Below are 23,400 nucleotides of genomic sequence, written 5' to 3' on the forward strand. Positions count from 1 at the left end.
TATGGCTTACAGCTTAAGAAAACTCTAAAATCCTATCTCATAAAATTGTAATATTTCCTCAGACCAAGTTAAAAAAAAAGATTTATAACAGCTGAGTGTTTGTCAAGGCTCAGGAAACCCTTGCAGGTGTTTCGAGTTAATTAGACAATTCAAGTGATTTGTTTAATACCCTACTAGTATACTTTTTCATGATATTCTAATATTTAGAGATAGGATATTTGAGTTTTCTTAAGCTGTAAGCCATAATCAGCAATATTAAAAGAATAAAAGGCTTGCAATATTTCAGTTGATTTGTAATGAATCCAGAATGCATGACATTTTTGTTTTTTTAATTGCATTACAGAAAATAAAGAACTTCATCACAATATTCTAATTTTCTGAGACAGTCCTGTACATACACACACACGCACATGTTCATATAGTAACGTATAGCACACAGACTTCACACTCACACTGTATGAGTCACACGCTGACATCACTGTGTGATGACATTTGTGCGTTGCAGAGCGTCTTCTGCATAGTACAAAAACTCATTTTATTATTTATTTGATGCATTATTTATTAATCACCCTTCTTACAATTTACAGGACTGTCTCAGAAAATTAGAATATTGTGATAAAAATCAACTGAAATATTTTAATATTGCTGATTATAAACTCTAAAATCCTATCTCATAAAATTTTAATATTTCCTCAAAAAAAAAAATTTATAACAGCTGAGTGTTTGTCAAGGCTCAGAATTAGACAATTCATTGATATTCTAATATTTAGAGATAGGATATTAGACAGTCCTGTAGTCTGTTTAATCTGTTCTGTATTTTTCACAGTGTGCAGGCCCAAAGCCATTCATTTAAGTATATGTTACATGGTATAATTCAAACAAATGTACACATGGTGTTTATTTCATCGTGTAATTTAAGTATCTTTAATCTCGATATAATAAAAATTATAAAGATTATGAATTATTTCCCCTCAAGAATGTTATTCCTGGCAGCATTGAAGAAGGTGCACTTAAATGAGATTTACAGTTAGTGTAATTAGAGTTAACTGAATAAATAAATGCAGTTCCAACACTTTAGTGACTTTATATTTGCTGTTTGTATGGAAATTAATTATACTTAAACTCCTGGCTACAAACCCGGCTGTACGCTTTTCAATTATGATTATTTTGTAATCTTTGATATGGATACAAAAGGAGGATTGGCAACTACGTTGTTGAAAAAGAACAGGGATCCAAATAAATAATAAATGATAAACGCATTAAAAGAATGAGCTAAATCCACATGACATGTACGTACACACAGAGGCCGCCACATAAAGGGAAACACGGCCACATCAATCGGGAATGTGCTTTAAGGTTGCACGAGTCAATAAAGATATTGAATGTGAAAGGGGAAGCCGGGGTCAGGTGGCCGTAAAGATTGTTCATATGCAAACATGCCTCATCGTCTTTCCACATAAATGTACACACACGCACACACACACACACACACACACGCGTTGAGCAAGGATGGAATGTCAACCGGTATCTGTGTGTCTCAGGTCGTCTCTTATGTTATGAGCCCACTGTCCTGTGATCTCACTGAGCTCTCAACATTCAGCACACAACACTTCTACCACCTCCCCATTCCCCGTAGCTTCACCCCTGCCACACTTTTTGAAAGGCCAGCAACAGTAAAAAAATAATAAAAATAATGACCTGGATGCTTTCAAGATGATATGTTGCCCCCATGTCTCACAATACAGAGACAGAATCTCTCCTGGTTGTCTTGGAGCATGGAGGCTTGCTCTGGGTTTGGGCCTAAAGTGTGGAATGTGGTGCTGGCGATGACACAACCACCCTCGACAAGGGGCCTCATCCAGCTGTCTTGTTGTGGTCAGATTCTCAGTACTGTGCCGTATCACATGGGGAGGAGATAATCCCGCACTGGTTGGATCAGGCGCTGGCTGGGACCAGCATAGCTGTCAGGAAGGGAGATGTACACCCGATGCCGATCGGCAGAGAATAAAGAAACTAGGCGGAAGGGAAAGTGAGAGAAAGACAAACGGAGATCTTGCAGAAAACCGATACGTTCCAAAAACAGCAGCTTGTTCTTCCCGACTCTCCCGTTCTTCAACATTGTCTCATCCTCTCTTTTTTTCTTCTTCTCCCTTTCCGTCATCCTCTCGGCCCCCCCTGCCTCAGGTCTACCGTTTGCAGTGCCGCCATAAGCCGTAAAACTGAAACTGGTTAGCGCTGAGCTCTTAATTCTTGTCAGCGTCTATTAATTATGGGCCAGTTGGATGTTCCAGTTCAAACAGCCCCCGCAGATTTTTTGGAATTCTAACTCCGGCTGTTTGGTCACTTGTCGCAGCCCCATGATCCTGCAGCCGGCAGCGAGGAAAACTGTGTGTGTGTGTGTGTGTGTGTGTGCGTGTGTGTTTGAAGAAAATCAGAGGGACAAAAGCAGCAACGATCTGCTGTCACTTAGTCTGACACGTCTATAGTTCATGAATTTAAGGTCTACACCTGCTTAATAAGTTTCTGCATCACACAAGTATTGTTGTGAAAGCCTCTACTCACTGAATATCCCTTTTAGATTAGATTAGATTAGATTAGATATTCCTTTATTAGTCCCACAGTGAGGAAATTGCAGGATCACAGCAATGGGTGCACATTAGAGCATGAATAAAAGATAAAAATAAACACAAAACACAATAACAATACTAAATGCTTAATACTAAAATACTAAATATACAGAGCTTTTATTAAGCCTAGCTGTATCATTAGATAGAGATAAGCTATCGAATTGATTTAATATCTGGAGTACATGCTTCCTGAAGCACAATTTATGAATTTTAATAGCCCTTAACCAAGAGTAATGGTGGAAACAACTACTAAAGCAAACCCAGTTCCTATGCCTAACCGACTAATTAAAAAAACATCCACATGTGTTCAAAGAACAAGAAGTCTATTTGCGAGCCTTATTGATTACTTTAAGGCGTACAAATGGAAAGCTGTGTTAGCAGAGGGGCTCTCGATTTAGCTTCAATCTGCCAGGCATAAAATGATCTCACTGTGTTTGCTGGGAAGAATGAGCTCCCTCTGGGCACGCTGGGTAATTAGGTTAGTGGATAGTCGGTGTCAGGAAATTGAAAGACCATCCTAATCGGATTCTTTTGTTTCCAGGGGAATCAAAGGAATTTATACGAGTCACCGGGAAATCTCACACGACTCAATTCCGCTTGGCCATGTAAAGTGTGTTTGCTCTCCCTCAATGCACAAACAACTTTTAATACAAGGGTGTACATCCAGCACATAAGGTGCATCTGATGTCTCCTCTGAGGTGGCTTCCTAGATAATCCCCGATATGTCCGTTTGTATACTAACTAGGTACTTGCACTCTTCACTCTGCAACAAGGAGTATTTAACTATTTCATGTTAAAGGGAGAGATAAACTTCATCCATTACATTGGAATGCAATGTATGCATTCATAATTAGTAATACAGAGGTAGATTACTACAACATTTAAAAGGCCTCCTCAACACTTTTGGTATTCCAGTCAGCAGCATATCCTAAAACTAGAAACACATTTCTGGGCACAGCTTTGCAGAAGTAGTCCTCAGTTTCATATTGAATGTAAAATAATAAAAACACACAAATCCTTATTTCAAGCGTCACATACACACAGGTACACGCATGAAATCTGATCCCTGCATTGTCAGCGTTTAGGAGCAGTGGGGCTGCTGTGAGGAGCGATGCTTAGGATGACTCCGCAAAATATCTGCAAGCAGTCTTTTATCAATGGAAGTAGTTGGAGGTAAAGTAAATGGTGGAGCATTTTGCCGTCATTTATACATGTATGTGTTGTGCTTTGTTTTGCAGGCGTGCGTCTGGACAGGGTGAGAGGGGGGAGACAGAAGTACAAGCGGAGGCTGGACGCAGAGAACAGCGCCTACCTCGGCCTCGGCATCCCCCCTCCAGCCAAAAAGCCATGTGAGTTCATTTTGGTCTTTTTCTATCTCGCACAGATGATTGTTGCAGATGTGGGTGGCAGCTCAGCAATAAAGAAAAGGCATTTACATTTTTATATCAAAGCAATTCCTCAACTTTGGGTGTTTCGGAAAAAAAAGAAAAGGCAATTAGAAATGTGTTCATTTTACAACGTGAAGGGACATTTTTTTGTAGATGGTTTTTCGATGTAACGGGAGAAAGAGAAAAACTATTATCAGATTCATCACCGGGCACACCTGCTACTTTTATGACTGAGCACCGTTTATTAGGACTTCCTAGCCAAACACTATGCAGATGTTTTATTTCTTTATTTCTTTATTCATTGTATCTTCTCTGCCCCAGTATAATCAAGCCAATATCATTTAATATTCTTTAATTTGCTGAGTATGTGTGGCCTAAAATTGTCTCACAACATGTCCTATTCTCTCTCTCCCTCTCTCTCTCTCTCGCTCTCTCTCTCCCTCCCCCCATCTCTGCATCCGTCTTTCAGTGACGAAGATCGTTTCCCATCTGTTGGTGGTGGAGCCAGAGAAGATCTATGCCATGCCTGACCCCACCATGCCCGACGGAGACATCAAGGCCCTGACCACGCTGTGCGACTTGGCCGACCGCGAACTGGTGGTCATCATCGGCTGGGCCAAACACATCCCAGGTAGAGAGACACGACCGCGAATGAATGACTGCGTTGCCTGGGATGTGGTTTTCAGATCATATTTATCTCTCTTGATTTAATCTATTCAAGCCCTTATAAAATACATCAATCGATGAAAACTAATCAGAAAAATATCGTTCTTGTTTTACCAATTGATAGATAAATGCTTGTATGACAATAAATAAAACTAAGATGAGCTGACCAATTGTTCTAGTAACACAAAAGTGGTAATTAATGAGATTGTATTAATCAAAGAGGGATTCATAGATTATATGTTGTTGGTAAAGTAAGAAAGTAAACCCACATTTGTACTTTAAGATGCTGGAACGATATAGTATGATATTAGTGAAGTAGTTTGCCCACTGTTTCACCCCCCCCACACACACACACACACACACACACAAGTACACACAGGATAATTAACATCTGCTACTCATCTGCACCTGAGGGAGAAGCGAATCCCATATTCTAAAAATCGAATCAATAAAGATCAGCTGAAACCTGTGATTTGACTGGATAGGGTGGGCGAGTCGGGGGGGATCCGCCCCCATGTCAATGTATTCCATTTCAATCCCAGACTCAAAGAAGGCAATCCTCTTACTTACTTAAGGAGACTTCACAGTAAAATTGATTTATTTAGGGAAATACTGATGGATTTCCCCAGTCCTTGTTGACAAATACTTAAATAATACTTTGTGTGCAAAATGTTCTAAGATCTTCTTTTTATTTCTCTCAGTTGAAACAGACACGTTGGGCTCCAGATTGTTTAAAGGTAGCGCAGGTTGCACTCGAATTAGATACAACCCATTGATCCAATCAGCTATAGTATGAACAAAATTGCGCATGTTGCCAATTCAACATTTGTTTAATGCAATGTAGCGCTGCAAGCAAGTTTCCTTATCAATTAACTGCATTTGTTTTCTCAATTAATCAATTAAATGCACATTAGAATTTCCCAGAGCGCAAGATAACATCTTCTTTTGCTTATTTTATCCCATCAAAAGCATAAAAACCCAAATATATTCAATTTATACAGAAAATCCTCGCAATAAATTAATCTGGAACCAAAAAAGCTAAAAGGATCATTCAAAATAAAATAAACTATAATGCAATGTCACGTAGTAAATTAATGTATTCTTAAAAACCAGACCACTAAATATAGCAACTTGAGATCTGTTTTCCGACCTGTGGATTTATCACTCACTCCCCAGCTGGCGCGACACTAATCAGCTCCTTAGCTCTCTGCTCTGTCCACGGTTAGCCCTAATCACTGGTCATCAGATTTACGTTGAATGAATGCAGTGTGGAGGGTTGAAGGTGGATTCTGGGTGAGAGGCTCGACTTTACGAAGACACAAGGGAGCTGCGTGGTCTGAGATCTGGCTTTAGAGGGACGCTGGGGTCCACTGGCAAGATCTCCCTGACCTCCTTTTCATCAAACACCTTGAGAACACACATTTTCTTTGACAAAAAAATGAATAAATATAATTCAGGTGGATTTTTTCAGACTGTGATCCACAATCAAAGTCTTTATTTTATTCATAGAGTAGCAGAAAGGTGCAGAAATTAATTCAACCGTCATATTACATTTTCTGTATATAACTATTGATCTCGTATGCTATGTAGATCTAAATCCAGACCTGACAGTTATTAAAGGGCTATGCGACACTCTGGGGACATTTTACCCGAGGCCACCGGGTCAGGGTGTCACCAGGTAACGATTAAGACAAAAGGGGTCCCTACAGTTTAACAGTCCACTCCCACCATTACACTCATAGCCCACTGCGCAAATGGCTTTAACGATGAGGTAATAAGAGTCATTACTGCAAATCGCTCCATTAATGTAAAAGTCCTTCAACATCCAGATGTAGAGACCCGGGAGAAAACATGTAAAAGAAAACAGAATTCAGCGTTTCATGTTGTCATTTTAAATTATTCCTTGGGCTCACGGCAATTTACTTTATTATGCACAAGTTTACTCCAAGTGGGAAAGCAAATATTGACACCAAATATAAATTGGAAGCTTCAGAAAAAATAATCCCACATGAAACCAATTTTAAATTCATAAACCAAACTCCCGGGAGATTTCCTCTGCGTTTCGAAGCAGAAGCCCGAGTTCAACATGTTTTAAAAGGAAGGCTGTAACTCATCACCGGGCTGCCAGTGGCTGGATGTTACACACATGGAAACAGGACCGCAGCACGGTTGTCGGGAGGTCAGGGGTGGCCACTCATTTGTGCAGCTGTTAACACACACACTTACCCACGCACACACACACCATCTCAGACATTTAAGTGCACACAACATGTGTAGATTTATATTCCAGGCAACAGCGTTCGGCGCCCTCTGGTATTTAATGTTCAGTCAGTTTCGCATCGCTTTATTCTTCTTTACTCTCTTTCTCTCTGCCACTCACACACACAGACTCTGACTACTATCATATCTCTCACACACACTCTCTGGCTTCCTTGTTCTCTGGTTCCCATGACTCTCCCCCTCCTACTGCTCCAGCTCACATTGGGCCCTCTAGTCTCATTATTACCTCTGTCTTTTTATTAGGCCCATTAGGGCTCTTAGGAGGCCTGTAATGATACTAAATGAATAGAGAGTGAACTGCTGTCTGTTTTAGACCTAGCTCTCAATGACAGCTTCAAGCTTCACTGCCAACCACTCAGTCTCTTCATTGCACTGAATAGGGATTCAATTACTTATCTGATCTGTACCGCTACTGTACTGTTGCAGATCCGGAGCACTCTTCCTTTCTGCAAACAATACCTAACATGCCAGGGTATGTATATATGTATGAGTGATGCCTTTATAGAAATAGGCACATTGTTAAATCATATGATACAGTGGTTCACTATGCCCCGTAACATTTCAAAGCATTACACGCTAAACATAAATTTAGATTTTTCCTTTCATATGTGTTTCTAAACATAAAGATAATAAGAATATTTTAAATAAAAATAATCATCAATATACACTTATAATACTATAAATTACCATTTTAATAATGATAATACATTCATATTACTTAATTAAGTAATTACATTTGAAAAAACAGCATGTCACATTTTCAATAACGATAAAATGGAGCTTAAAACCAAACCACAATACACAAACTCTGGCTCAATTGTGTACTTGTTAAAGCAAGATAGCTTTATTTATCTCTCTCAGCTTTAACTAAAGCTGCATTTACTTGGTCCTCTTTATCTCAAACTATTCAGTTTGTTAAACAACATAAATCACTACAACTAATCTAAGCTAGTTTGGGGTAACTAGCCTAGCTCAGCACAGTGTCTGCCAGCGTCCTTCTCTCGTGAACTCATATAATTTCGTGCATCTACGTTGTCTTTAATTGACATAATTAAATGTATTAAACTGTAGATTGATTTTTATTTCGCTTTTCATCCAAAGGCAGAGTGCAGTATCTGCAGTTTTAGGTACCCTGTGTATAGTCTAGTTTGCCTGCCAGCCTATAAACATTAAACAGTTTTTCCTTAATTTCTCTTTCACCGCTCTTTGCCTCTGTAGGGCAGCATAGTAGATAATAATATTCAAGTTCACATAGTGCAGTGGAAGCCTGTGGTGTCTTTGTCTCTTTTTGTCATCACAAGGGGAAAGAACTGCACAGATGAAAGCGTCGACATTCCCTAGTTTGCTCAATATTGTGTCATGTTTGGTCAAACGGCAGCAAATCAGTCAGGTGAAATATTGATATTTCATCAGGGGGAATCACCCTCCACAGCGACACTTAACTCAGCCACCTCCGGGCGACACACCTGGAACTGCGGGGCGACCCCCGGGGAGCCAGGAAGTCACTCCATCGCTTCAGTAAATTGAGTGGAAAGAAAAAAACACACACGGGTTGAGGAAAGGAAAGGAAAGGAATGATCAAGAAAAGGAGGAGACGGCTTAATAGGGTGGCGCTTATTTCACAAAATGCTTAAAGTGTAGAAAGACAAAGATGAGTAAAAAAGAATATGCCCCAAAAGATGGTATAAAAATGACTCGAGTGTTTTCGTCACTCATATTAAGAACTACATCTTGTCTGGATCATTGCTCTATTTTTCTTCGTCATTTTGTCCACACGTGTAATATTTTTTAGTCATCGCTCCTTCCTCATTATTCTGAATACACCTGATGGGATTAAAGCCATTAATGTTCTTGTCTTTGGGGATGGAGAGTACATTTCTGAATCCCTGATGCGGTGTATCTACATGCAGTGATCCCGTAGTCTCCCCCCACCCCCTGCTTAACGTGTACCGGATGTCCTCCATCAACTGTCTGAGGCTTGGATCGATCCCCCTTTCGCGTTTGGTGGACTGATTACAATCTACTAATCAATGACACCCCCAGCACTCTTTTCTCTCTCTGTGCCTCTCTCTGCCCGTCGTTTCTCTATTTGCTTGATAAGAACCATCGGGAGGACCTCTTTTAAGTCAACCTGCCCCATTCCCCTCCATACAACTTAAGTAAGCAGCGGGGTGGGTTCAAGCCCCTGGGTCAATACCCCCAATCACCTTCCTATTAACTATAGAGGAGTGAAAGGTATTGTACCGCTTGAGGTCCTTTCAGATATCTGTCTGTTTGATGTGGCGTGTGTGAATGTTGGAGAAGAGACTTGATGGGTCGACTTCCAGGTCCTGGATGGATTTTTACCTCGAGTGCATAAGGTTGAACACGAGACAGACGGATCAAGAAGGTGTCTATCGGGTGGAATATCTTTCTGTTTTCTCTCACCTTTTCTGGGTTGAAAATCTTTCACTTCACAAAACTGTGATGTTACTCTGTAATAATAATAACGCAGTTTATTTAAAGAGAAGTCCTGCAATTTATGATTGACATAACTTCATGGTATAAAGCGCACAATTAAAATGCAAATCAATGAGGACCTAAAAGCGAACACAACTCTTCTTAACGATGCTTTATTCCCCAAATGTTTTCTGCCATCTTTCCTTCATCAGGGGGGTATTTGAGGTTACTTTCGATAAAGTGCATCAATTAGTCATGTGACTTTACAAGAGAAATTATCATGAATAGAATTATAGATAACGTTACAACCAATACATCCTTCAAGGCAGCTGAGAAAACTGCATTGTAACATTTAGCGAAAAGATTAAAAAGCAGAGTAATTGGGAGTTACAATTTATTAAATGTTTAATGAGAAGGTTTTTCTAAATGTATCTTTTTGCAAAATACACTATTCTGTTTACTCTAAAATAGATAAATACAAGTTAAATCTTCATCCATGCTTTAACTGAAATGTGTTTCTGAAGATTTCTTGTTTTTTGAAAATGTAATCCCCTCAACTCCTTCATGGCTTAAAGTGCCTTATTGTAAATCTAGATTGTCTTTATGTGCCTCGTAAATTAAAATGTAGACTACTAACTACTACTGATATATTAACTTCACATAAAGAAACAACCCTGATGAAGGCATTACAGCCAAATTATGAGATCAGAATCTATATCGGAGAAGAGTTTTACAATTTATTTGATGGATTACCTAATATTATGACAGATGGTGACATAAACCAGAGATAATCATCAAGTGACAGAAGCCACATATTTTTTTCCAGCCCATTCATTTTACTCCATTTAAAAACCCAGAATTTGTGTTTTTTGTTTTGTCATTTCGTATTCTCTCCTCTTTGTCATGACGTGAATAAGTAATGTTTGGGTTTAAGACTGGATTTGTCCTCACTACGCAGTGTCTCATGTGCTTATGTGGTGGCTTGCAGAGAGCTCTCAGTCGACGGCTGACGGTTGAAGCACCCTCGGCTCATGTTTCAAAGGCCTCCATACTTGACTGATTTATATTCTTCCCTTAAGCCACCGCATACAGTCATCGGCCTCTGTTTCAAGTTGGACTTCCCCGAGGATTATATCGGGTTGTATACACAGCCCATAAAACATCCCGAGGACTCCGATGTCACAGTGCAGTGAGGTTAATGGGTTTATCTCGTGATTTCGTCATGCAGTTAAACAGTGCGAGCGCAGCAAATACCTGGAAAGAAGAAGAAATCTCTCCCCAAAAGAATAACACGTTTTCTTTCTTCAACCCTGCAGGTTTCTCCACCCTCTCGCTGGCGGACCAGATGAGTCTGCTGCAGAGCGCCTGGATGGAGATCCTGGTGCTGAGCATCGTGTTCCGCTCGCTGCCCTGCGAGGACGAGATCGTCTACGCGGAGGACTACGTGGTGGACGAGGAGCAGGCGAGGATCTCGGGCCTGCTGGACCTGCACGTCGCCATCCTGCCGCTGGTCCGGCGCTACAAGAAGCTGCGCATTGAGAAGGAGGAGTTTGTGACGCTCAAAGCCATCGCCCTCGCCAACTCAGGTACAGATAACGGGTCTCATGAGATAAAGGTCTCAAGCACTGCAGCCAAACATTGTTCAAACACACTGAACTGAATTTGACAACAGAGAGGAGACACCAACGTTTCCAAATATACCAAATATTTCATGTAAAAATACTGTAATTTGATGGAGTCTTGATTTAAATTGCACTGAAGTCAGTAAAATCCTGGAATATGATGAATATGAGATTTTTCAACACGTGGAAATAAAAAAAATGTATAATAGAAAATATTTCAGAGCTTACTCTTTCAAATTGTCTTTACATTAATTACTTTTATGCTACTTGAGTTTTTGGTTAAAGGTCTCATCAAGAACATGGCTTTTTATTGTAAATTGCAGCCAGTTGCCATTTCGGTGTCCCGAGTTTGGCAGGAAGGTATATCTCTATATTAAATCTTAAATAAATCTTGATAGTTGGCATTCAATTAAAGCAAACAAAAAAATAAAGGAAATAATGGAGTGATTGTCTATATCTGGCGAGCCGATCACTTCCACGCTGAAGGATTCCTGATAAGAGGGGACGAAAAAGGTCAGGAGCGCGGTGGTTTAATTCAACACTCTCTGTGTGTGAGAGTGTGTGCATGTGCATCTATATTTTAACTTTGTGCACATGCGTGTGCGTGTGTGTGTGTGAGAGAGAGAGAGACTGTCACATTGCGCTCTCATTCTCTCCATCTCCATAACAGTGGCTGCCAGCGCGCCACAGCCGAGGGAGATATATTTAGCATTTCATTAGGAAAACAGGGGCTGTCAATAAAATGTGTTAAGTGGAGTGGAATGAGCGTCGGGGAGCGACGGGCCTCGTTTGTTCCAATGTGAAGACGCTGCGCCCGTATCGACAGTTTGCTTTTCATGAGGCCGGGCTGTCCCCCCACTAATCAATGCCTGTTAGGAGTCTTTTCTCCTGCCTGACTGAAAAATGAAAAAAATGCTGAGCCCAGAGCTTTAGTCTTCTGATGACAAACTCTCCATGGGAGAGTGGAGAGAGGGGAGGATAAATGGGAAGGGGTGAGCCGGAGGGAGGGGGTGGGGGGTGATGGAAAGACAGGGATGTAAAGGTAAGTGTGAGAGAGGGAGGCAGGGGTTGAGAGGGAGGCTCAGCGAGGGCGAAAGGGCAGCTTCGGCTCGTTTGAACACAGTCTCGGAGAGCTTCGGCTCCAGGGGTCCTGTGGGTGTGACAGCTGTGGAAATTCATGGCCATTGATTTTGTAATTAGCGGAGTATCGATGGGATTGAAGCCAGGCTGCTGACGGATTACATGGAAATTGTTTCTTCAAAGTTAGTTTTGCATTCCGCCCCTAACATCCTTCAACACACACACACACACACACACATACTTATGAAAACACTCCTGTGCATTTACACACACTGACACACATTTGAAAAAACCTGTTCTTTTGTCGTCGCCCCCCCCACCCTCCTCCTCCTCCCTCTCTCTGCCCCACACTCACACACATATGCTCACGCAGCCAAACGAGGATCAGATCGGTATTAACATGAAGGTTTCAGATGAAGAGAGCTGGAACACATGTGCGGTCCACATAGCCTAGTTAATTTCCCAAGATAGAAACGCAATTTACACAGCAGGCGACTGGTAAAAGAGACTTAATCAGTCAGTTAGGAACATAATTAGCCTTGTACTTTCCTTTTTTTCCTGCCTCATTTACATGTTTATGCACGGTCTTACTTCACTCCACAACTTTCATGACACATTGCGGAGCCGTTTTAATTCACTCGCACTCTTCAATCAGCAGCCTCGTTTGGATTAATGTCAGTAATGCACCGTTTTGAGGGTGAGGCGAGCCGCTCTTCTTCTGTCAGTTACAACAAGATGAATCGTTTCTATTCAATTATAACACTGAATTGAATTCACATTGTGTCGTGCACAATTGTATCAATCAGCTCATGAATTGTGGCGATGATACACAGACAGATTAGACCCGATACTGTTGGTCTGTGCAGTGAAAGCGGCTGAAAGCAAACCAGTGCTTGTCCATTAAAACGCTTCAGTGTGTCCTTTGGAGGACAAGCCTGGGTTTTTTCCCCTTGACTTGTAGACTTATACATAGAGAGCAGTTTTTAATAAGTCTCAACTGGTTTTATTTTAGAGCCTATACGTAAGGGGGCCAACTGCTCTTTCTTATGGAAATGAAGGCCATCTGCCGCCATCATTCAGCTGAACGATATCCTAGTAATGCAGCCATCTGAATTCATTAGCAAGGGATGGATGTATGTGGTCCATGATACCAGAAGAAATGAATCTTTTTCCTGTCCCACCGTATATTTATACAGACCTACCTACAGTGCCTCTCCCTTTCCCTCCCTAGAGCCTCGGCCAGCATAGGCATTTATTTAAGGAGCGTCATTAACTACTACCAAGAGAAAACCTCTCTCCAAAATTGAATGTTTGCAAAGACTGAATTTAAAGACAGCCGATGCTGCTGCAAAACGCCACCTTGTTGTTGTGGATCTTTTTTCATACCGGAGATCAATACAACATGTTTGCTTTTCATTCAATACATTTGGCATTTAATATGAAGCTTTAAGTGAAGGATAATATAAATATGTGTTTTCTTTTTCCTTCCATCCCTCCCCACCACCCTTCTTGCTCCAGACTCCATGCATATAGAGAACATCGAGGCAGTCCAAAGGCTGCAGGATTCTCTCCACGAGGCTCTGCAGGACTTTGAGGGCCCCCAGCACCCAGAGGACCCTCGACGGGCAGGCAAGTTGCTAATGACCCTGCCTCTGCTCCGTCAGACCGCCACCAAGGCCGTCCAGCACTTCTACGGCATCAAAATGCAGGGCAAAGTCCCCATGCACAAACTATTCCTCGAGATGTTGGAGGCCAAGGCTTGACACCTGGGCCAGATGTTTGACAGACAGCTGCATCACTCAATGGGAGGAGAGGGACAGCCCATAAAAATAAAAATAAAGATGGTGTGCCAATTGACAGTGAAAGGATGGAGCTTGGACTACTGAGTAATTTTAACACTTTTAAATGGTTATAAACATAAAAGAAAAAGGGACTTGAAATGGTTTTAAAAAGGGTGAATATCAACCTGATTGACATGGGATCATGATGATGTATATAAATATGTTGTGTACAGAAATCAGGCAACCGAGGTCTTGTTATAGCCAGAGACCCATTGCTCTATATCACCTGAAGCTTCTGTGAATTTGTTTCTTATCTTATTTTCATCTCAAAATGGAGTTATGTTAATATAAATGTCCTGAAGAACTGTATGGCCACGTAGCCCCAATATGTGCTTTTTGTTTAGTTTCTTTGGTATTTTCTAATCTCAGTTGTTAAAGCAATAGTCTCTAACTGGTCTACATATAATGTGTGTACTGTATATTGTGTGAAATTGCACTGGGTGGGTAGGGGGGAGAATTGTTTGACATATTCTTATATTTGTCATCAAAGAAAGCGACCAGGGGTCTGAGATTCTCGATTTCCTCGTAATATATTTACCTCGTAGTAGCTTCATCGACTCAGCGGTTGTAGTCGACTCGGTGCCGACAGAAGGACACCGATTGGCTGGGGATCATAGTTCACAAAGAGTTTGCACTAAGCATCTATGAAAAACGTGGCAATAATGGGTATTGTATTAAGTCTCAGTGTTTTTGTTCTTTTATTATAGACACAAAACTCACTCATCACTTCTCTCTGTCTTTAGTGTTTCACTAGCAACTTAGTTAAAAAGGTTCATTTCATTTAAATACATGTACAACAGCAACATCTATGCAATTGAATGCAATCTAAAATCGCTCTGTAATAGCCCTGCAATAAATACAACTTTGAGACGTTTATAATGTTCAGTTTGTGTCACGCAGCTGCTGATTCAACAGTTTGTGATGACGCGGTGTTAGATTGCAATATATTGTAAAGTTTTTGCTTTTTTTCCGCATCCGCCCCTCTTCGTTTAGGTCGTATATGTTCAAACAAGTGTCACTATATTCACAGCAATAGTTCCGCAGCCAAACACAATAGTCTTTTGTTAGTTTTTGGTCAAAGTCTCGTGTTATTCCAACATCTGCATGCATCACGCATCTAATCTAATAATCTGATATGATAGTTTTTGGGCTACACGTTAAATATTGTGACTCTAAGAGAGTAAACTTTAAAATACAACTCCAAGAGAACATTTTACATTGTGCTTTCAAAATAACAATGGCCGTGGCAATATTGCGCGTAATTTCTCCCCTTTTATAATTTTGCCAACTTTTAAACTTTCTATCTTTTATTGTTGTGATCTATCAGGGAGGCAAATTCAAATAAAAGTAATGTTCCCTTTGTCTCCTTGATCAGTACAAATCTGAAATGGCAGACTTTTACCAGATTTCTGCAGGTTTAATTGTTAGTGTGCAACAATATAATGATGCTTAACTTGATCTCTTCTGATTTGAACCTCAACAATGATGAATATGTCAAACCACAGATTACAGCTAGCTGATGCTCTGTATCTTTGACAATTATTTTGCTAATCTTTAAGGCCGGTGCTAATCATTCAGACGGGCACTGTTAATTTTTTACAAAACACTGATGCAAACTAAGGAAATACATCTGTATATTACAGAAATTATAGACTTCTTTTTAAGGCAAACTTTATCAGTTGTACACTTATTTTAAGAAAGCAATCAGAATACTGTGATACAACTATAAATATGTTATAAGATCAAAATAATACAATAATGAGTTGCTCTTCGGATTATAATGAGACGGATATTGTTATTTCTGAACACTCTCAAGCAGCAGTGTCATCCAAGCGACCGGTAACTACTGGTGTAGGCCAGTTTATACACTTGAAAAGATCCCCACAGGAACGGACGCTATTGATTCACTGTAATGTAATGCATAGATAATTATACCCCAATACAGTAGAGAATACAATTCCCGTGATGCACTTCCCCAACTGTGTAACCAGCTAATCTGTCCCCAATTGAAGTGAGGGGCCGCTGTACAGTACCAAAGCGTTGTGTCTTCAAATACTTAAAATTGAAAAACTGATAACACTGCTTTTTGAGCCAGCCTGTGAACAGGGATGTTATTGGTTGTAATTTTACTCTGCTAATCATCCAGCTGTGCGCCCTTTCATTTTGAGCATCCGCCAATCTTACGATGATAGTGATGACAGCTAAACATCTTTTTTGGGGGGTTCTCTCTATGTATTAAAGTCTCGCCCTGAAGCCTCACTGAGAGATGAAACTACCATAAAAAACAGTTTTTTCATATAACCATGGTTAAAGCATATAACCATAGTTAAAGCAGAGTGTGTCAAGTTCTGGCCCAAACCTTCTCTCCTCTTCCTCGCGTACCTCCTCTCTGCACTTGGAAGAGTGGCGCCAGATAATTCTTTCCCAACTTTCCCATTCTTCTCAAATTAATATAAGAAAATAAAAGAGAAATGCTTAATTTATTTTCAGAGTTCTAAAACGGTTTTACTACATCCAATTAATTCTAATTGTCTCCTAAACTGAAATTCTCAATAGAAATGGAGCAATTAAATTTCTGCTTTGGCTCTACCTTGGGGACGAAAGACGTTTTATTTCGGTTGACGGTGGGGAGGGATTGTCTAAACCTTTACAAAGGCGACTTCATGTGTGTCTGTAATAGTTTCATAACAGAGCGATCACTGGGCTATGCAAGCCAAATATGGCCACCGATGTTCCTTGTGTTGTGGAGCATCAGACTGATATTTCGCTGTGCTTTGTTAACAATGTGGACATACTGTAAAGTGCTGTACGCCGCAAATGTATTGTGCATCTTTCATCATACTATACTCTAGCTGCTGTGCATTGATCTTACTATGATTGCTTGTTTAATCTGTCCGTATAATTAATTGTTCATGGTGTATCAGCAACTTGAACACACATTGGGAGCCCACCGTAATAGCTGTATAATATAAATCACTGTATTGAGTCATGTGAGTCTGTTATGTTTGGTGGGATATTCTTTTTCTTTTCCGTATCCCTCAAGGCTGAAACACACACCCTGTGTTATCATCGATTTTGGTCATCAGCACAGCGGGATGTATAGCGAGTGAAGTAGTCTAGACCCTATACCTCAATTCATATTTTGAAAATTACACTGGGTTTGGAAACGGGCCACGGGTTCCTCCTGGGAATCCGTGGCACAGAAATAAAGTGACATCACTGACTGGGTATTAAAAAAAATGTAGATGAACCTGCAGCATTTGGGGATCACGTTCCTCGGAGGAGAAAGCTGCTTATTCGCTGTTCCATTTGCGGAGTTATCTTATCTCCATGCACTCTGAGATGACGAGATTTACATAAAACATGGAGGAACCTCCCTGGCCGCTCTAGTCCGCGGTGTATAAAGGACCCTGCTAGGTGTGTGTACCGTAGACATGTGATTACCCAAGAGGTTTACTCTCCTCAAAAGCAATATGTTAGCAATTGTGATATATGAATCGAGTTAAAAGGGAGCTTTGGTTCATTTTAATTATAAACGTACCGTACGATTGGAAGAGGACGGGGGAGCAAAAAGCCAACAACAGCTGGGTTCCACCACAGTATTGTGTGGCATCTTCTTGTGTTTTGTTTGTTGTGTTCATGCCTGATGTACTCATGTGTAAATATATGCCTTTTTTGGAGTGAGTCAGATCTAACAATGCACTGAATGTACAGTGACAATAAAATCACATAATTTATGTAATCACTGCAAATTATTTCTTGAAATATCAACGAACATGGGAGGGAATCGATCTTCAAAAATGATTATTTTGTCCAATATTTATGGAAGTGCTTCACTTATTATAAGATCCTTCATGGATACCAAAAAATACAAAATAAAATAAACACACACTGCTGTTTATTATACATGAAAGTGGCAATGTTTGGACCACAGTGGTCTCAGGTGTTAACCCCAACCGTCAGTCCTGAGAAAGATCATTGTGGGTTTTTTTTCTTTAACTTTAATTTTAATATCGCATACAGACATACATGAAATTTGCCCTCTGCATTTAACCCATCCTAAACGTTAGGAGCAGTGAGCTGCTGTGAAGCAACAGGGGAGCAACATGGGGTTCAGTGTCTCGCTCAAGGACACTTGCAGACAGGAGGAGTCGGGGATCGAACCACCAACCTTGTGATTAAAGCCCCCCCCCCCCCCGCCCCACTCTAGCCCTGTACCTCTTGATGATTGCCCCCATGGATACCCTCCACATCACTGTATCCTTGAGCTTATGCAGCGGTTTGAGCATCAGTATGATAAACTCTTTGATAAACATGTGAGGACATAGAATACAACAGCTGGTTTTAGATGAAAATGTAGGTCAGAATATTTTGGCCCTGCAATGATGCTGACACTTTACAATGTTATAAAATATGTAATCTATTAGAATGTGCCCCTGAGAAAAATATGTTTTGACATTACAGTAGATGAAAGAAAAGAAAGTCTCCAAAAAAAGCAGTTTTCATGTTAGTTTTAAAATCATAAAAGGTGTAATAAACCTTCCAAGGTCTTTCCCATTAATAATAAGTAATTCAATGCAAAGCTAAACAGACTCTTAGTTCATGTAATAAAAAGTGACTTTACAATCATTTGCAGTAATGTTGCGTTGAGCCACTTCTTTTTCTATTTAATATTTAATGGTTACCAAAATAATAGCGAATATTAAAAACTTCCTTTCGCTGGTATTGCACGAGAGCCGTGGCAAAATGCCGAGCAGGACCGCTCATGGATGTGTGCGTCTGTCTGTGTGCACTTGTATGTTGAGCAAGGCAGCGCCTCGGGGTGTAGCGGCATCCGACTGTCAGTTGGTTAGCTGTCTACACGGTGTCCCGTTTGACCTTGTGTTGGCTCCAACGCTGGCTGAATGCACATCTGACACACTCCCTTCCTTTGTGGTGCAATCCTGTGGAAGTCATTTCATTTACTGGGCTTTCAACTTCAGCCAATATGGGGGATGGGGGACTAAGTCTGTGTTTAATCAGCCTACCACAAACCATTCCCTTAAACAAAATCAACCATGATGTCCAGTGAAAAGATCTCTCAGCAGAAGATTGAATTAAACAAATAAATGGGCTTGTCACTTTTTCATTTTTTATTTATTCTCTTGGCACGGCTACGCCCGCCACTCCATGTTATTGCTATAAATAACCACTGTGTATTAACTTGTGGATTGTTCTGCACGGTACGCCAGCAACCCCAGTATATTAGTGTGGTGGATGTTTAGGTGACCCCCACTGGCACTTAAGGATTGCTGAGAAATAACTGAAGAAAGAAGAAGAAATAAAAATGCAAGGAGAATAAAAAAAACATTTAATCACTTGTCTCATGAACTTCTCTTCTTTGCTCGTAGGTTTGCAGGATTTTTTGTTCTCTTTTTTTCAGCCCTGTCGGCGGAATCGGGGCACGGCCCACTCAGAGTGACTTTCCATCTTGTCATCCATGTTTTATTCTCCTTAAATCGTCACCAGTCGTCCGGCCTGCCTGTGCTTAAGAAGGGGCATTGACACTGTCTCACTGCGGTCTGTTAATCAGGCAACCTTGTCGGCTTCCTCTTTCAGCAAATCTATGATCACGCTGTTAGTGCAACCTTCACCACTGCCGTACACTCACAACCCTTTCTTTTGCCTCACGTGAGGATTATTCAGAGGCAAGGGTCCACTGAGAATAGGCTGTAAAGTGTCAGTCATGGTTACCCAGAGAGGTGTTGTCTGAGACAATGTAACCAGGTGAAAGTGAGTGAAGGAGATAGGAAACCATCAATATGCTCCCTGTGTAAATTGAAGAAGGTCATGATTTATGGCTCCCGGCTCCAGCGTACATACATGCTGAATCTACTCTTTTTTTTCTTCTTCCTCACTCTGTTGCCTGGCTCAAGGACAGGTAAGGGTGCCTTTCTCCACAGCTCGTCCCCGCCACCACCGTGAAGTCTGTGGCTCTTTTGTGACGAACAGCCCTGAGAAAAGCCATGTGCTCTTCAAAATGAATTGAGCGCCATCTATAGGCAGCCACAGTGACTGAGTTTTTGGTACCTCTGCTGTCCAGAAAGATGCAGCTATAAGCATCAACATCGTGCACATTTCTACCTGTGATACACGTTGCCTCTTTGGCTTGTTCATCACCTCATCAGTCACGTCCTTCTTTCACTCTCCTTTCACTTGGGGCCTCAGACGGAGAGGGGACAGCTGTGGGCTTTTTTTCTGGGGCTTCGCAACAGCTGCAAACCCCGCATGGCATTGCATCTGTTCAAGTCTCGCAGCGTTATGGCTTGTATCTCAACTAAAGCAAGTTACATTATAGTTCATAGAGGGGTTCTTTTTGGCCTCACCTTATTAACCAGTGAGCAGATGGAAATTATATGGTAGAGTGTTAGGCCTGAAAATGTACGTGCAAGCAGCTTGCTGTCTCAAGCACGCATCCTTAAAATGGGACAATTTAATTAGGGTCACATGGGAGAAATCAGGACTTGGTTTTAAATTCATTCGAGGCGGAACAATGAATACCATCAAGTCTTCTCTGAAACTTAAAGTTTATTATTTATTGCCATGATTTATGATGTCTGGGCGCCTCTGACGTTGTTACTTTGCCTTTGGAGGGAGCCAGACGTAACAAATGGAGCTCTCATTAGCATTTGACCTCCACATTGTGCTTTGTTTACCTGCCTCTCCTCACCTCTATATCTCCTCAGCCAAAATCAGGGCTCTCACAGAAGGCTGTGAGCGTGACACAGTTTTGTTACTGGGCGGTAAAAGGTAAGTACCACATTTGCATTGCAAGATTTCTCAAAGAACTTGAGCGTGCAGAAACAAGGGGGAGGGGGTGGGGGAGTGGGGGGTGCTCTCCTCCTCTGGGACGTAGCCACTCCCAGACGCTGTCGCCGAGGCTCTGGAGCCCTGACAGCTGCTGAAATCCCCGGAGATGATCGAAAGAAGTATGAACTAAAGTTACAGTAAAGAGTCACAGGCACATCCAGTGGTGTATGTTTAGGAAGTTTTTCCCCACTAATTGCTTTTGGCAAGAAATCTCATGAATGAAGTCTACAGTGTAAAACGGGTTTTAGTCGTGTGTATGTTCATGCTTTTCTTTACCTCAGTGGTGATCACACAGCAGAGCCATTAGAAAAACACACAAAGGAGTTCACAATTATTCTTTTTTTATTGCATAAATGGCATTTTAGTTTATGGAAATATTTGTCATTTCTGATGTTTATTTATACAGAACAACCATACTGTAATTTATTTTTAAACACTTGATATGAGCTACAAGTAATATCAAATAAAATAAAAAAACTAAATGTAGCTGAGAAACTTTCTCTATGAAAGATAAAGAAAAACATAATTACAATTGTAATTATATGCTCTGTGCAATATTAACATTTCCACATTTCATGGGTAAGCAGGTCATGCATACAGTACGTGTATAGAAAATCAGAGGACAACAAGTAATATGCCAAACATCCACAAAAATACACACTCACACACACACACACACAAACACACACACATGATATCACCAGACCGTGGGGTGTGGCAGGTAGCTGTGTGTGTGCCTTAGTTAATTGCACAACCAGAAACTGTTCTCTAATTTATTTCTCGCCTGTGCATACAAGAGTGATCATGAAAACCCATTCATTTCACAGAACACAATTTTCATATTTAATGAGCATGACTCCAATACAATTACAGTAATTAGTCAAATCTCACTCACGGCCAATGGAGCTCGCCACCATTATTAGTGGATCTTATTAATGATGTTGCGCATGTGGTGCTCATAGGTTAATTGAGGGCATGGGAACAGGGGTACTGGGGATTGGAAAGCAGTGGTGGTGGCAGTCGGTTTTCTGTCTCTACCGGGACTTTTTGATATTAACTTTGACATGTTTTAACATGGCGTATTGGACATCAACTGTAGTTTTGCTTTATCTTTAACTAGAATAACTTAGGTTGTTGTTTCATCAGCTGACCTGAAAGTTTCTATTTCATAAGCTGCTTTAAATAATTGCATATCAGTTCACAGCATCGGCGCCGTGCACCGGACCCAGGAGGATCACAACAAGGAAGAGAAAAGGGGAGACGCTGGAAAAAGAAGCCCAGTTACTGTGAGTGATGATACTGCAGTGTCTGACATTTTGGAGGTTTTCACCAGCTTCTCTTTTCAGTCTGACCCTTATTAAACCTATAGAGCTGTGTCGTATCTGCAACCAGAGTATGCGGCAGGAAGTGGCACATCCCCCCCCCCCCCTCCATCCCCCGTTATGGGAGAATTCACTGTGTGCTCCTTTTTCTTTGTGTTGGTTAGTGCAGCTATGATGACAAGATTTTATAATGTGGACTTTGCGATACTATATTTAGAAATGTGTTGATGTACATTGTGCTGACATCTTTCAGAGAGGTAAACATACAAAACTTTAGAAAGACTTCGTTGTAAAAGTTACATCTTGTGTTGTTTCATTGAGCCAGTTAGAGTCAGCGTTGATGTTTATAAAGAAGCAATAGTTGTAATCAAAGAAAAGTGACTTTATGTCCTCATATCCAATTAAGGTCAGTGTCACCGCTAAGTTAATGAGTGTGACGCCGTAACAGAAAAACCTCTATTAACACAACATAATTAGCGGAACATGGTGGAATTAGACAGCAGCAAAGACAGTGCTCTAGTCTTTTTATAATTAAACACAGGGAAGAGACAACAATTAATCCAGATCTTAAACCCCAGTAAGCCAGAGAGGACATGCATTGTTTTTGGGAAAGCTCTTGAGACCTCGCTGCTGTTGTGTGAAGTTTGAATTACAGTTCAAAGACAAGAGCTGAAAGTGAGGGAGGTCATGACAACAATGTGACAGATTCATGGAGGCCAGATGACTCTCACACAGCGACTAGCAGAAAGCGCCATGTTTGTTATTGAGGACTGAATGACATCCATCGTAAATTTCGCAGCACTATTCCTGCCTTTGGTGCTCCAGAGAAATCATGAGGACTTGGATCTTGTGCGTTTACTTGGGAACACATTTTCAGCACAGATTAGTATTCCATGTGGCGGCCTATTGCTGCCACCGTGACAATAAGCAAACACAAAAACTATTCTTAAAATCTATTCTTGTTTAGAAGGAAAAAAAGACACGTTATGTCAATTTCAGAACCAATAGTCTATCAGTCTATAAGCCTCTGGGGGCAACGGGTTGTATGTCTGGGGTTCTGGAGTAGCCAGCGGATATCCCAGGCCAAGACTTCCTTTTCCGTGCGCTGATCATTGTTTGCAGTGTCATTAGCAACCTGAGACGCCAGACTGGAGTTTGAGAAGCGAGACGACGTCTACGACCGCATAGCTTCGCAAGTAGCCAGTTTACAAGCACATTTGAATCATTGTCAGATGATAATTGTTGGGCCTTTGCTCTCCACACGGACTGTTTATCTGCATTCAACC

The 23,400-nt window shown here is 41.0% G+C and overlaps 1 protein-coding gene across 1 annotated transcript in view; it reads left to right on the forward strand.

Annotated features, from left to right (window-relative positions):
- Positions 1-17,685, forward strand: part of LOC130202951 (steroid hormone receptor ERR2-like) — a 38,069-nt gene extending 20,384 nt beyond the window's left edge. The window contains exons 4-7 of the mRNA XM_056428846.1: positions 3,866-3,976; positions 4,485-4,646; positions 10,717-10,986; positions 13,621-17,685. Coding sequence (XP_056284821.1) covers positions 3,866-3,976; positions 4,485-4,646; positions 10,717-10,986; positions 13,621-13,865 — 788 coding nt within the window. The 3' untranslated portion in view covers positions 13,866-17,685. The remainder of the gene's footprint in view (positions 1-3,865; positions 3,977-4,484; positions 4,647-10,716; positions 10,987-13,620) is intronic.
- Positions 17,686-23,400: the final 5,715 nt, after the last annotated feature.

Source organism: Pseudoliparis swirei, chromosome 12, assembly GCF_029220125.1.
Source record: "Pseudoliparis swirei isolate HS2019 ecotype Mariana Trench chromosome 12, NWPU_hadal_v1, whole genome shotgun sequence".
Taxonomy (NCBI): domain Eukaryota; kingdom Metazoa; phylum Chordata; class Actinopteri; order Perciformes; family Liparidae; genus Pseudoliparis; species Pseudoliparis swirei.